Source organism: Schistocerca gregaria, chromosome 1 (assembly GCF_023897955.1).
Source record: "Schistocerca gregaria isolate iqSchGreg1 chromosome 1, iqSchGreg1.2, whole genome shotgun sequence".
NCBI classification, from domain to species: domain Eukaryota; kingdom Metazoa; phylum Arthropoda; class Insecta; order Orthoptera; family Acrididae; genus Schistocerca; species Schistocerca gregaria.
The window spans coordinates 1,010,490,039-1,010,503,488 of record NC_064920.1 but is presented as its reverse complement, the minus strand read 5'-3'; the positions used below and the strand labels follow the sequence as shown (position 1 = coordinate 1,010,503,488).

The window sequence follows — 13,450 nt, the reverse complement described above, 5'->3', positions numbered from 1 at the left end:
AGTCAAGAATTGGACTCGTACACTATAACTGACCCAAATAAGTCATGTGAGAAAGCGATTAACAATAGACGTTGTGAAACAAGCACAGTACAATAAATAATGTTGGATAACAACTTGTCCACAAACTACTTTTTCCTATGCTGTTTTGATGGTGTTGGTGGATAAATTCTTATGCGATATTAATTATTTACTGACCTTTGTTGGCACTTTCTTTTGCATGTAACTTATTCCACTGCACTTTGTTTTTCACTTTTGTACAGAAACTTCTGAAAAGCAGCCTTGGTGGCTAAAACCATTCATAGTAACCAAAATTAAAAATATAAGTGAAACTGGTGTTGTCATTTGATCCCAAGTAATAAATTTCTACTATAGTTCAGTAATGTCAATTTTGTGACTGTAATAACGTCTAGTAAATGAAGTTTCGAAAATAGACTCCTGTAGTTTTCACAAAAGTGATTTTAATTTCAATTCCTGTCCAGTACAGAGAAGGTGGTTTCGCGACTTACATTGTGGGTTTCCTGGAGTAGGTTATGTAAGCTGTTAAGGTCAATGGTGGTAAACATGAGAATGTTGAAGTGTTCTTGACAAATTCTGTTTTTAATGATGTGTAACTATTTGTTGATGTATAAAGGAGTACACTTTAAAATAACATATTCACATATGCCATGCCTATATGAAAAACAACTGACTGACCAAAGAGGAATTACTACAGCATTCTTGAAAAATTCATGAAACATGTAGATAAACAACTTGCACAACATATAACAATAAACCATAGAAAAATAATTAATTCTCAACAAGAGTGAATTTCAGTTGTAAATTTTCAATTGTTTTATGTTCACAGTTATGGATCACATAGATCAGTGAGCTCAAATGATGCTGCAAGCTCCCCTGCAGGTCTGCTTCCACAGATCAGTGTGACCGATAGCTCAGCTGACTCACGATTGATTGAATGGTTGCAGAACTTGAAACTAGACCAGTCCACTATTGACAGGGTATGTTTTCTCTCTTTTTGTTTTGTTATAAACAACAAATAATTTATTCAACATTTTTATATCTTTTTTCAATTTATTTACAGTTCCTGTTTGAAGAATACTGTTTAGATGATGTTTTACTGTACATCACACGTGCAGATCTTCGCAAATTGTGCTTAAGGTATGTTTTAGCCACTATATGGTGAATAGCAGTCTATCCCTTTCATAATATTGTCATTAGGCTTAAGTTGCATTTACATGTCCTATTCCAATCCTTTTTCATTTAACAACAAAACTAAAAAGATATGAGAACACACAATCTTTTATGGGTCCAGTACTTGTCTCTCTTTTTTTTTTCTTTTTTTCTTTTTCTTCTTCTTATATATATATATCATGTTCTGCTTGTGGTGCCATAGTGTCAGGTATCATTTCTGGGTTATTGATCAGTTAACCTTTGCCACAACTCTATTGAACTTTCTTCTTCCTCACTTCATGGAGATCTTCACATCCATGACACTTTCTATGAAACGCCCCTCGCTCCCAACCGTATTATTCGATACATTATCCACTATTGCTACCTGTGCCTCTTCTGAAACAGAGCCATGTAGCATTGTGGATATGAAGGCGTGAGAGTCCAACTCATATCTCCAGCTGATCATCCAGCTTTGAATTTCTTATCGGAACCTTAAATTTCATCAGACGAAAGTATAGATGGATCAGTCAATCAGGCTTATAAGGCCATGAGCAGTTCCCTCTCCCATCCTTCAAATGATTGTGAGCTAATGGTTTTTCTTTCAGTAACTTATTAAAACTATTAAAACATTTGTTTCTTCAGTTCTTCTGAACCCTTGCACAGTACATTTAAGTTATGTCACCTAATTAGATGCTGCAATAGGTTTTGGAATGGTGTGTGTGTGTGTGTGTGTGTGTGTGTGTGTGTGTGTGTGTGTGTGTGTGTGTGCGCACGCGCGTGCGTGCGAGCGAGCGAGCGAGAGAGAGAGAGAGAGAGTGTTGTGAGTGAGTAAGAGAGAACAGTTAATGTTGTCATGTATGCTCAACCCCAATGACTTGACTTTATTATACACAGTATTAATTTACTGATACTATTCAGTGAGTATTCCATTTTTTCTCAATTTTTTAGAGGTGGTGTCGAGTTGAGAGTATGGAAAGCAATTCTCAAATGGAGGCGTGAGCACCGAGCTAACTTAAGTGCTGAGCGATCTGACAGTGCAACCAGAACCCACCGCTCGACAAGTAAGATAGATGGTGGCGATTCAAACCCTTTTGACAGGACTTGTAGTGAAAGCACAGATACCACAGACTGATTTTTGTTTCCATGTATTCTGTACTATTAGACACCTAATCTATAGCTGCACTTAAGGCACTGGAATCGTACCTGTTAATTTCTGTAAATGTAGTGGCTTTGTTGTAAAATGACACATTGTGCAGGATTTTTCACTTCCCATGGAAGTTGGAGTATGAAGATTTACATTTTAACTGGCAAAAATGCTTCCATATTGTGATATTCATCTGTTGACACGTTGTACCTTAATCTGTGATACCGTACAGTATCGTTGCTTTGCAGTTTCTATCAACATATTGGAAAAAGAAGTGTGTGTGTGTGTGTGCGTGTGTGTGTGTGTGTGTGTGCGCGCGTGTGTGCGTGCGCACGCGCGCATGTGTGCGTGTTGTTATAGGAAGTATGAGTAAAGAGATTTATCTCATGTTATGACATCACATTATATTACTTTGTCATTTTTAAAATTAGTTATTTATTTTCTGTTGAGTTGTGTGCAGCGGAATATTTTTCTTTCCATTGCAAAGATAATATTTGCATCATAGATCTGATACTTTTATGATACATGAAAGTCACTCTCCCTATTTATCTATCTTTCATTCTTTCACCTCTGCCTGTGCCCACTCTCAACTGACGTGTTTGTTGTGCATGAGAGGGGGAGGGGGAGAGAGAGAGAGAGAGAGAGAGAGAGAGAGAGAGAGAGAGAGAGAGAGAGAGAGTAGGAGGGGAGGGAATTAGAATCATGTCTAGAGCTAAATTTAAAGTTTAAAGCTTTTATTTGGGATGTCAGTGACTTTCTCTGCAGATACACTTTGTTGCAATTCTGTAAATTAAATTTTTGCTAAAAGCATTCTTCTAAAACATTTGTTTCTGAAACATTTGTGTGAACGCTTAGTACTGGAGCAAGCATGAATTATAAATGCAGCCAGTAAAACTTAAGGATGGAATCTATTTATTATTATGTATATATATACACACATAATGTTTAGATAAAACTGAAATGTGATGTGTTCAAAAAGAGACACATATAGAGCTGTAGCAAAGCTACAATTGTTTTATACTAGTTAGGACTAAAATTTGATAATCATTTCATGGTTACCCATGACTGTTTCTGTCCAAAGCTGTTCACTTGGAATGGTGTTAATTCGACTTTACTTTCCTTTTTGTTGATTTATATTTTTGCATGTAACTCTTTATTGTTATATTAATAAGACAATAACTGTATGTGTTGATCTTCCTATGACATCATCCATTTTTGTTACCTGTGGAAATTTAGTGTCTCCAAGAGACACAACAAAATATGTGTGACATCTTTTAGTATAATCTCTATGCCTTCAGTTAAATGAAGTGTGAATATTTTGTACCATTGCGCTGGAAATCTGTTAGATCTTTTTTCTGCAACAAAAAAGACTCACTTGTGTTTTTAGTAAGCATACCAGAAGCGGAAACAAGAGAGTACATGTCTGTGGAGGGGTGTTTAGAAAGTGATGATATTTTTTGTAGTCTCTACATGACAATATGGCTGAGCATTTAGAGGAAGTTCCTCACAGAAACTGGTGCTATCTGTGTATTACTGTATACAAGACTTGTATGAATTTCTTCTGTAAATTTAACTGATGGTGCGATGGTCATTTTATCGTATGTGTACTGGGTTGAGAGTATTAAAACCATAATTTCATAGGTGTTGTGTTGGAGGCTGAAGTTCTCAAAAGTTAAATAATAATGCCAGTAATTTTGGGAAGGGAATAGGGGGGGGGGGGGGGAATTGATAAGGAAATCACACATCCCTTTGGGAATAGCCTTGAAGCAAGTGGAGTTCTGGTTGGTGGCCAGATAAATAGCCAGTCACAAAAATATTTGGAATTCAATTCTGGTGCCAGGAACTATATTTGTAGATGCAGATACAGAGATCCACAGTAATGATAGCAGACACATGTAAGCCAAGTGAAATGCCAAGAACAGATGAATAAAAATAAGAGAGAGACTTCTTCCTGGGTTATATTGCTCATCAGTATTGTTCTGCCCAAACAAATCTCTTAGTGCATATGCTGTGTGTATTTGTTGCTGCTGTGATTATGAATATAAAAAAGGGGACAAATTTGTCCAATTTCTGTGATCAAAAAATACCATGTAAAGTATCGTCTGCACTGCCATTGTTGTGTGGTACGCAAAGTACAGTCGTAAACATCTTTCGCAGATGTCTTCAAGACTGCTGCTTAGAGAAGCAATTGCAACTCCGATTAGATATAATGTAGTCTTGTGAATATAATGTAGTCTTGTGAAGGCAGTAAATTTCTGTTTACGACTTATGCTCCTTGCAACAACCCTCAGAAAGAGGCAATATTAAAAGGCATGTATATCTTCCCTGAAGCTGTTCATGAGGAAGTAGTCCAATATTCTGTTATGTATTATTTTTGTTTCTTATTAACAACAAAATACAGGTCATGTAGGCTTTCGTGGTATTAATATTTCACTATTCTCTGCATTTCGTAGTGTTCACCATACAGAGTGGTTGCCTTAGCTTCTGAGATCTGCACCACCTTTCAGCTGTTCTCTGACACATCCTCTCAGAATGCTACCCAGTTTTCAACTGTTCTGCACATCTGTCCTCACAGATCACTGGCAACCAAAGAGATGTTCCTTTTTCTGGATACCTTGCAGTGACTTACACTTCATGGCAATAAATACTCTTGTCCATACTGTGAGGTGTCCATATTTCAATGCTGAAAAATTTTTATTCATTGCTGTCCATGATAACACTTTAGCATCAAGGAAGATGTCTGCTGCTTTTCGGTAATTCTGTGTAATTAGACACCAATTTATACAAACTTATCTACATCTACTCCTGGCATACACCCTCCAAGCTGCCTGCCCCCTCACATTTTTTCTAAAATAAATCTGCTCTCTTAACTGGCAAATGAAAAGTGTGCACTCTGTAGATAAATCAGTTTCTGCAAAAAAACAAAAAGAAAAATCTGTAAGTGAATATTGACTGTGTCCTTTGCATTACATGGTATTGCACACTTCAAGTTTTTTTAGTGGAGTTCAATAATTCTTTATTTAGAAAACAAACATGCTTCCTGCCCTGACACACAGTCTTATCAATTCAATTCAGTTTGAAGAAAGGCAGAAAATGTAATGAATACTGATCAGTAGAAAGAACACCTAGAACCATTTGCTGTGCATCTTTATAACTATTTCACCCATAGTAAAAGCAACAAGAGTTGCCTCACCCTGTCCCCCCCCCCCCCCCCCCCTTCCTCTTATCTGTATGTGTGTATGTGTTAAAATGTGTTAAGCACCTTCCATCTGTGGAGTAAATAGTTCTTTGTATTTGTTTACATTGTGGATCTTTCATTAGTGTAATAATTATTTACTGTAGCTACTCATGATTTTCCTTTACATGAGACAATAATTTGAATTTCCTGTTGTGTGAATCTTCCTGTAAACAAGCTAATAATAATTCGTTTTCAATAAAAAGTAAATAAATGTATTATTAGCAACCCAGAAAACTTGGTAAATGACAAGCACTGATGTTTAATTGCTTGTGATCACACTAAAGCATCACAGCATTTTGGGTATTTGTCCATGCTTATAAAATAATCTCATACTAATTGTTCTTTTTGACTGTGTCAACATTTATGCACTCTTTCCTCTATTTTATTGTTTGTGGAAGACTGTATGCCACAGATCTGTAATGACAACCATCTAAAGACTGAAGAAAATAAAACTTCTATTCACCAAGTGGCATAGCATAATGCAGACTGTTACTCTTTTGTTACTTATTAATCCTATCTTGTTTCTGTTTTGTTTCTGAAGTAATTTTAGAAGCATTTTTTGTGATAAACTAGTTATTACCACAGTGGATACAGTACAGTCTGAATTGTCACACAGTATAACATGCTTAGCAGCAAGTAATGCTGCATGATTCATTCAATTATGTTTTACTACTTGTAATACCACTTTTCTATTATTTTTTATCTTAAACACTGTTATTGTCTACATAAAAAGAAAAAGTACTTTATAAAAATGAGATCACTGAAATCTTTTTGGTGCGTGTCATTGCTAGCAATGTGAAATTACTGCATTGTACTATGGCTGCAGAGTGGAAATTTTTGAGCACTGTTGAAGGCTTGTTGTTTTTGTTAACTTAGAAAACAAAGGGGTGGGAGGAGGGGGGGGGGACAGCCAGATGGACAGATAAAGAGCTATATATTTGAATGCTGCACCGTCTTATCTTTTTAAATACAGATGCTCACCATTGGTGAAGACATCCATCAAAATTAGTAAGATAATCCAGCAGAAATGCTTTAATTAGAAAGTGACTTACAAGTTACTTTTTTATGTCAAAGAGCATTCATTCATCTGATACAGAAAAATAGTTGATTCTCATTTCCATTACATCATCTTTATAAATTCTGTTCGGATTTGAGTTTAAATAATCTGTTACTAGTGCATCCTGCTGATCTTTGTATATAGTTTACTTAAATTACTTAGGTGCAACAATGCCCAAATGTCATGTGGGTTTGTCATTTACATCTTCCTATTTCTTATGAATTACAATGATACAGTAACTTGTTTTGTAATTTAGACTGAAATTGTAAAATTGTATGTCTGCTTGAATTACTTTGGTGCTACAGTGCCGTGCATGAGCTTATCATTTATATAAGAGCATTTTTATTTGGTGTATCAGACAGCATATACACAATTTCAGGATTAAATCTTCTTTCAGTCCTAGGTTTCTTTTCCTCTGTTACATAGCACATCTTTTGCCACTGGTCGTAATTTGTATATGTGGAAAATGCCTAGTTGGACCACGACTGGAAGTCAATTTTAAACTGTAAGTCTCTCTATAACAGGGAATCAGTTCAAAGATCAAAGGAAAGCAAGTGCACGTCATTTACAATACGATCATGTGTAGTAAAGCACTGTGGTGTTCATACCTAGTTTTGGGATGAAGACAGCTTTACCTTACATTTAGTTACCAATATATTTAATTTAGAGTGTAAAAATCTGACGATAATGGGAAAGCTCCTTTGCTAAATGCTAATGTTTCAATTTTGCCATCTTGTCAAAAATTTCATCATGAACAAATTAACTTATCCTGTATACAATTTAATTATGCGAATAGCATTATTAATCCTGCCTTCTGCTTAAATTTCTTAGATTGACTGAAGTGTAATCTTTTCTCTATTAAGGCACAGTATGAGACTGTAAATTATAATTAGAGACTACAGGGGATGATCTAAAATTCTCATTCAGCACAACTAACAATTTGCAGAATGTTCTTTGACACAAGTATGGTCTCAATGGTGTTGTGGTTCAGACATTTCTAAGGTCATTGAAATTGTGCTAAATCTGTATGTTGACTGTAATTTTGCAAGAATCTGCTTTTTCTTTCAAGCAGCATCTTTAATGTAATGGTTGAGGACCTGTCAAAGAAGGGTGGGAGGGGGGTGGGAGGCAGCTATCCAAGTCAAGTGTAGTTGGTGCTTAAATAAACTACTTATGGTAAAAAAAAACACTCTAGGACATTGATTGTAAGCAATAGTTTGCATGTTGTTACCTTTTTTGGAAAATATTACTCCTATTGGTTCTTCAGTACCTCCTCACATTAAATGTTCTACCAACTTTTTTGGCAAACTCATAAAAACATAACAAGTTTCCTCTGAAGGAAGCATTGTTCTTTTTTTCATTTATTGTTTGTAAATAAAAGAACTAATTGGTTAATCATTGCATGTAATTTAATGTTACTACTCTTGAGAAACAGTGCCCAGGTATGGTATTATGAATATCTGAAGAGCCATTTACAAATTAGCATTCCCTAGAATATGTAAATTACTTACAGTTCTCTTCTGTTACATATCTTCAGAGGCCTTAGGTCACTCAATTCTTAAAAATGTGCTTGAAACCCTGGTGTTCATTTGCTTTTTGTGAGTGGGGTCCTGTTAGTTAATCCCCTTGTCTTCAGCATTTGTTTCATATTCATGGATCTTGGACGTAAGTCCACTATAGTTGTGTTACTGTCAACATTATAACTTTCAGCTTCTGGGAACCATTAAATTTATTACTCACACTTCACAAAGAACAACTAACATAGCCAGTGTACGCACATAGTCAGACACCGTTTGTTGCAAGACGGATACACAGCATAACACTCATGAGGGTAGAGAAATAATTGTTGTCTAGATGATCTGGCTGTACTTCTCTAAATCTTTGTAGCATTCAGCTAAATTCAGTTTTAATAATCTTGACAGTGCAAGAATCTCTCATTTCATTTATGCTATATGTGCAGTGGAACATAGATATTGTCTTTCATAACACATGATGAAAATATGTAATGGTCTCTATTGTAAGTACTAGCATTATTCTTTGACCTCACTTCATTACTGAATAAATTTCTTTTACACTGTTTAACTGATCTGACATTAACAATAAAGTAATGTAACTTTGAAATACACTGCTGTTGAATTAAAAATTTAATTACAATTGAGCTTACTTTCAATAACTGGCAACAAGAAAGTGCCTACAAGTTGCTAAGAATAAAGTAACCAACTGGTCAAGATTGTTAATCTTATTTTTTTATTTAAACAATTTGCTCTCCTGATGGACAAAACTGGTATGCACTGTTTCTGGAGATGAACATGTACATATTGACTTTCAAGCTGATCAATATTCATTTGTGTTTTTATTGCCTTTAACAATGATACATTTTTATCTCAAGATAGTTACAGCAGCTCCAATTGCCAATTACCTAATTTTAAGAGATTGAAAACTGACATGGGTTTTCTATTATTGTTAATGTTTAGAACATAATCAGAATATTGAAAGTTGAAAATGTATTGTCTGTTTCAGTTCATAATTTCTTGACAGATGTTCATTGTATATAAAAATGTCAATATGTTGAAATAGTGCCTTAACTGATGAACTTGAATATTTGTTACATGCGCTGTTCAATAGAATGTTTTTTTAAAGATATTTTTAATACGTTGTAATCATGTTACTTTGCACTGCCACTAAGTTGTTATCACAATAAAATATAATTGTTATCTCTTTTTACATTCCAACTTCCTTATCATCTTATCCTCCTCATAAAAAATGAAACCACAACTTAAATGCAGTTCATCTGTAAAGGAGACAGCATAGAGAAAACTAGTATGTCCCATTCTTGAGTACTGGTAGAGTATTTGGGATCCTCACCAGGTTGGTTTAAAGGAAGACCTCAAAGCAATTCAGAGGTGGGTTGTTAGATTTATTACCAGTAAGTTTGAACAACACGCAAGTATTACAGAGATGCCTCAGGAACTCTAATGAGAATCCCTGGAGGGAAGGTAATGTTCTTTTCAAGTAACATTATTGAGAAAATTTGGAGAATTGGCATCTGAAGCTGACTGCAGAATGATTACTGCAACCAACGTACATTTTGTGCAGGGACCATGAAGATAAGAGAAATTATAGCTAATGTAGAAGCATATAGATAGTTGTTTTTACCGTGCTCTATCTGTGAGTGGAACAGGAAAGGAAATGGCTAGTAGTGGTACAAAGTACCCTCTACGATGCACCACATGCTGCTTGTTGAATATGCATGTATGTAGATTAGATTATAATGAAAATTGGAATTAAGTAAAATTTTATATGATACCTCTGCCTACTTAAACGTTATCTTGGAGCAGTATACAGAGCAAAATTAAGTGTTTATGAACTCATCTTGCTAAAATGTGACTATGGATACTGTATCCAAATTTATTTAATTTTGAATATGAGAGGCTAACTGTATGGTGGCTTGCCTTTTTGATCACATCTCTTTTGGTAGCTACTTAAGCACACATCACAGACTGATTCAGAACTTCAACTTGCCATTAATTTCTCTTGACTCCTAATAAACTCTGCAGACTCTTCCACAATACTATGAGAATAGCACTCAAAGATGGAAGAAATGCTGAAGAGTGTGACTTTTCCATTACCTCACCTTTGTTACTGCAATTATGGAAATTACTGTTCACAACACTGGCAATTTTTTTATGTCGGGGCATTAGGCTGTGGCCCAAGGCATGTTTCTGAGCCTAGTTTCTTACCTCTGACCATGCAAATACCATCCACGAAAGACTGCGTTGTATAGCTCACTGCAGTGTTCACTCCATGATTCAGTTCAAAGAATACTGAAAACGTATCTAAATAATTATGATAGTTTACCTCATCTCAAAACATACTCAATGCCACCAATTGCTCTTATTCCAATAAAAGCAGAAGGTAAGTAATTAAAAAACAAGTTTGTCTTCACCCACCCTAAAACTTGAAACTGTTGCCTCCCCCCCCCCCCCCCCCCTCCCAATCTCCTTTCCCCAGTGGATATTAAAAAATATCAAATATTGTCAACACATTGATATTATTAGAAAGGCCACATAACAGTATCAAGTTCAGCTTCTGAAACTGAACCCATTATGTGTGAGCTGTGGCTAGAGTTGTAGAACTACCATAGGCTATTATAAGGGGGTATAAACTATGGTAGTTTTCCTAGTAGCTTTGGTCAGTTAAGATACTAACCATGTTACCAGTACATGGTGGACCGTGTATAAAACTGATTGAGGATATATAAAGGCCTGCCTAACCTACAGAACATTTTGTCCCTCTTAATTATACTCCTCTCTGTTACTTAACAACAAACAGTATTTATTGTAAAATTGAAAATGTCAGTATTTAATTGAGGTTTTATTAGGAAGTTGTTGATTTGCAGTGTGAAACAGATGGTTGTTACAGTAAAAATAAATAAAAATAAAATGAAAAATAGATTTATCATATACTGTACTACTGTAGAATGCAATTTCCTAAAAAAAAAAGGGAGGGGGCAAAACAAAAACATGTCAAACATCACTTCAATTCTTCATTGAGCTTATATAAAACATGTTTCTGTTAGTGCTAAACAACTTTCCCACTTATCAATAATAACAGGAAGCTTTGCCTTGATCATGATGATGAACATTTCATTTAGCACAAAATAAAAACAATAATTCTGTAGATATTTTTTGTTGTCATGCATGTAAACTATAATTGTATCTAAAGTAGTTCCTTTGGTTACATAAAAGTCCAGACGTTTGCGGGCAGCTAATTTTTATTGCTTATAAAATGTCATTTATGATTTTGAAGCATATAAAATGCACAGTGGAGTAACACTGAATGATGTGTGGTTCTAATTACATGCAAAACAAAGAAACCAAACAGAAGGAGAAATTCTCAGCTCCTAGTTCCTCTTTTACACATTCATTTGTGTTTATTTCCCTTCGAGTACTACCCAGTATCCTACCATTTACTACATCATTTATGTACTGTACCAAAATTAAAGAACAGTAGTTTTGGTAGAGTGAACCTCTAGCTGTGACTCAGTTACTGTAAATACAACGATATTGTGAAGAGAGAGGAATTTGTGCAGTAGTTCATAGTATGAAAATAATTGATAGGGAATTGGAAGAAACAGCCACTTTTGTCTTCATATTACATTTCTGCTGTTCCATTATATACATAAATAATCAGTCAGTTTCATGTTCTGTGGATCATTTGCATGATAAATCATAATGAAGCGAAGTGACAGTGGCAGTATAAGGAAAGATGACACATTGGGGTGCACAAACAAAAAGACTATTACAGTTTAGCTTTTGGCCAAAAACACCTTCAGAAAAGAAAACACACATATTCATTCACACAAACAAGCATACCTAAAGCATATATGACTGCCATCACTTGCAGTTCGGACTGTAAAGTACCTGTCACATAGAATGAAAGCAGCAATCCGCTTGGGGGTGGGAAGGGTGGCAGGGTATTGGGGGGGGGGGGAGGGGGAGAGAGAGAGAGAGCACTGTCTGGTGGAGTGTGCAGGGTGGAGTAGTAGTATGAATGCTATCAGGCACAGTATCAGGAGGTTGTTGAGTGGGGAGTGAACAGGAAAGGAGAGGAGCTGGAGAGGGAAAAGACGACTGGGTGCATTGGCAGATGGTGGCACACAATGAGGGTGAGGGGATGTGAATAGGGAGAAGTGGCAGGACAGAGAGGGTGGAGACCATTAGTGGGAGTTTGTTGGGATAGTAGGTTACCACAAGTTGACACCAGGAGCAGAGATTTTGTTGTACAGATAATTTCTGTCTGTGCAGTTCAGAAAAACTGATGGTGGAGGGGAGGATCCAGGTGGCCTGGGTTGTGAAACAGCCACTGAAATCAAAAATGTATGTCCATCTGCATATTGAGTCAGAGTGGTGTATGTTGCTCTTGGCCACAGTTTAATGATGGCTGTTCATCTTGGTGGACAGCTGGTAGGTAGTCACACCAATATAAAAATCTGTGCAGTGATTGCAACAGAACTCGTATATGACATGGTCACTTTCACAGGTGGCCTGGTCTCTGATAGGGTAGGATAAGCCTATGACAGGACTGGAATAGGAAGTGCTGGGAGTGTGGATTGGGCAGCTCTTGCACCTCGGTCTTCGACGGGCATATGAATTCTGTGGCAAGGGACTGGGGTTGGGAGTGATGTAAGGATGGACTAGGATGTTGTTGAGGTTGGGTGGGTGGCAGAACATTACTTTAGGACATGTGGGAAGGATCTTGGGTAGGATGCTCCCCATTTCACAGCATGATGGGGTAATTGAAGCTCTGATGAACGATATGGTTCAGTTGTTCCAATCTGGTGTGGGGTTGAGTGATGAAGGGGGCATTTCTTTGTATTTGTTCTTGGGGATGCATGCTGGACAAAGAAGTTTTGTCAGTGCAGATACACTATCACTGGGTGGCCAGGCTTTATGGCAAGGACGTTTTGATGTGTAAGGGACTACAGCTGTCAAAATACTTGACTGTTGGTGGGTTTAATGTGGACAGAGGTGTGGATGCAACCATCAGGGAAGAGGAGGTGGTCAACGTCCAGGAAAGTGGCACACTGTGTTGAGGAGGACCAGATGCAGTGAATGGGAGAGAGTGTTGAGGTTGTGAATGAATAAGGATAGAGTTTCTTGTCCTGAGTCCAAATAATGAAGATGTCATCAATGAACCTGAACCAGACTAGGGGTTTGGTGTTTGGGAGAGTAGGAATGTCTCCTCTAGATGGCTCATAAACAGGTCAGCGTAGGATAGTGCCCACGGCTGTGCCACAGATTTGTTTATATTCATTACCTTCAAAGAAGAAGTAGTTGTGTGT

General features: G+C 36.5%; 1 protein-coding gene across 6 annotated transcripts in view; it reads left to right on the top strand.

Moving 5' to 3' along the window:
- Positions 1–9,326, top strand: part of LOC126278688 (mitogen-activated protein kinase kinase kinase 15) — a 281,737-nt gene extending 272,411 nt beyond the window's left edge. For all 6 annotated transcript variants that reach the window (XM_049978983.1, XM_049978969.1, XM_049978952.1 and 3 more), the window contains 3 exons: positions 845–995; positions 1,079–1,155; positions 2,116–9,326. In XM_049978983.1, the coding sequence (XP_049834940.1) occupies positions 845–995; positions 1,079–1,155; positions 2,116–2,299 (412 nt within the window). In that variant the 3' untranslated portion in view covers positions 2,300–9,326. The remainder of the gene's footprint in view (positions 1–844; positions 996–1,078; positions 1,156–2,115) is intronic.
- The last annotated feature ends 4,124 nt before the right edge of the window (positions 9,327–13,450 follow it).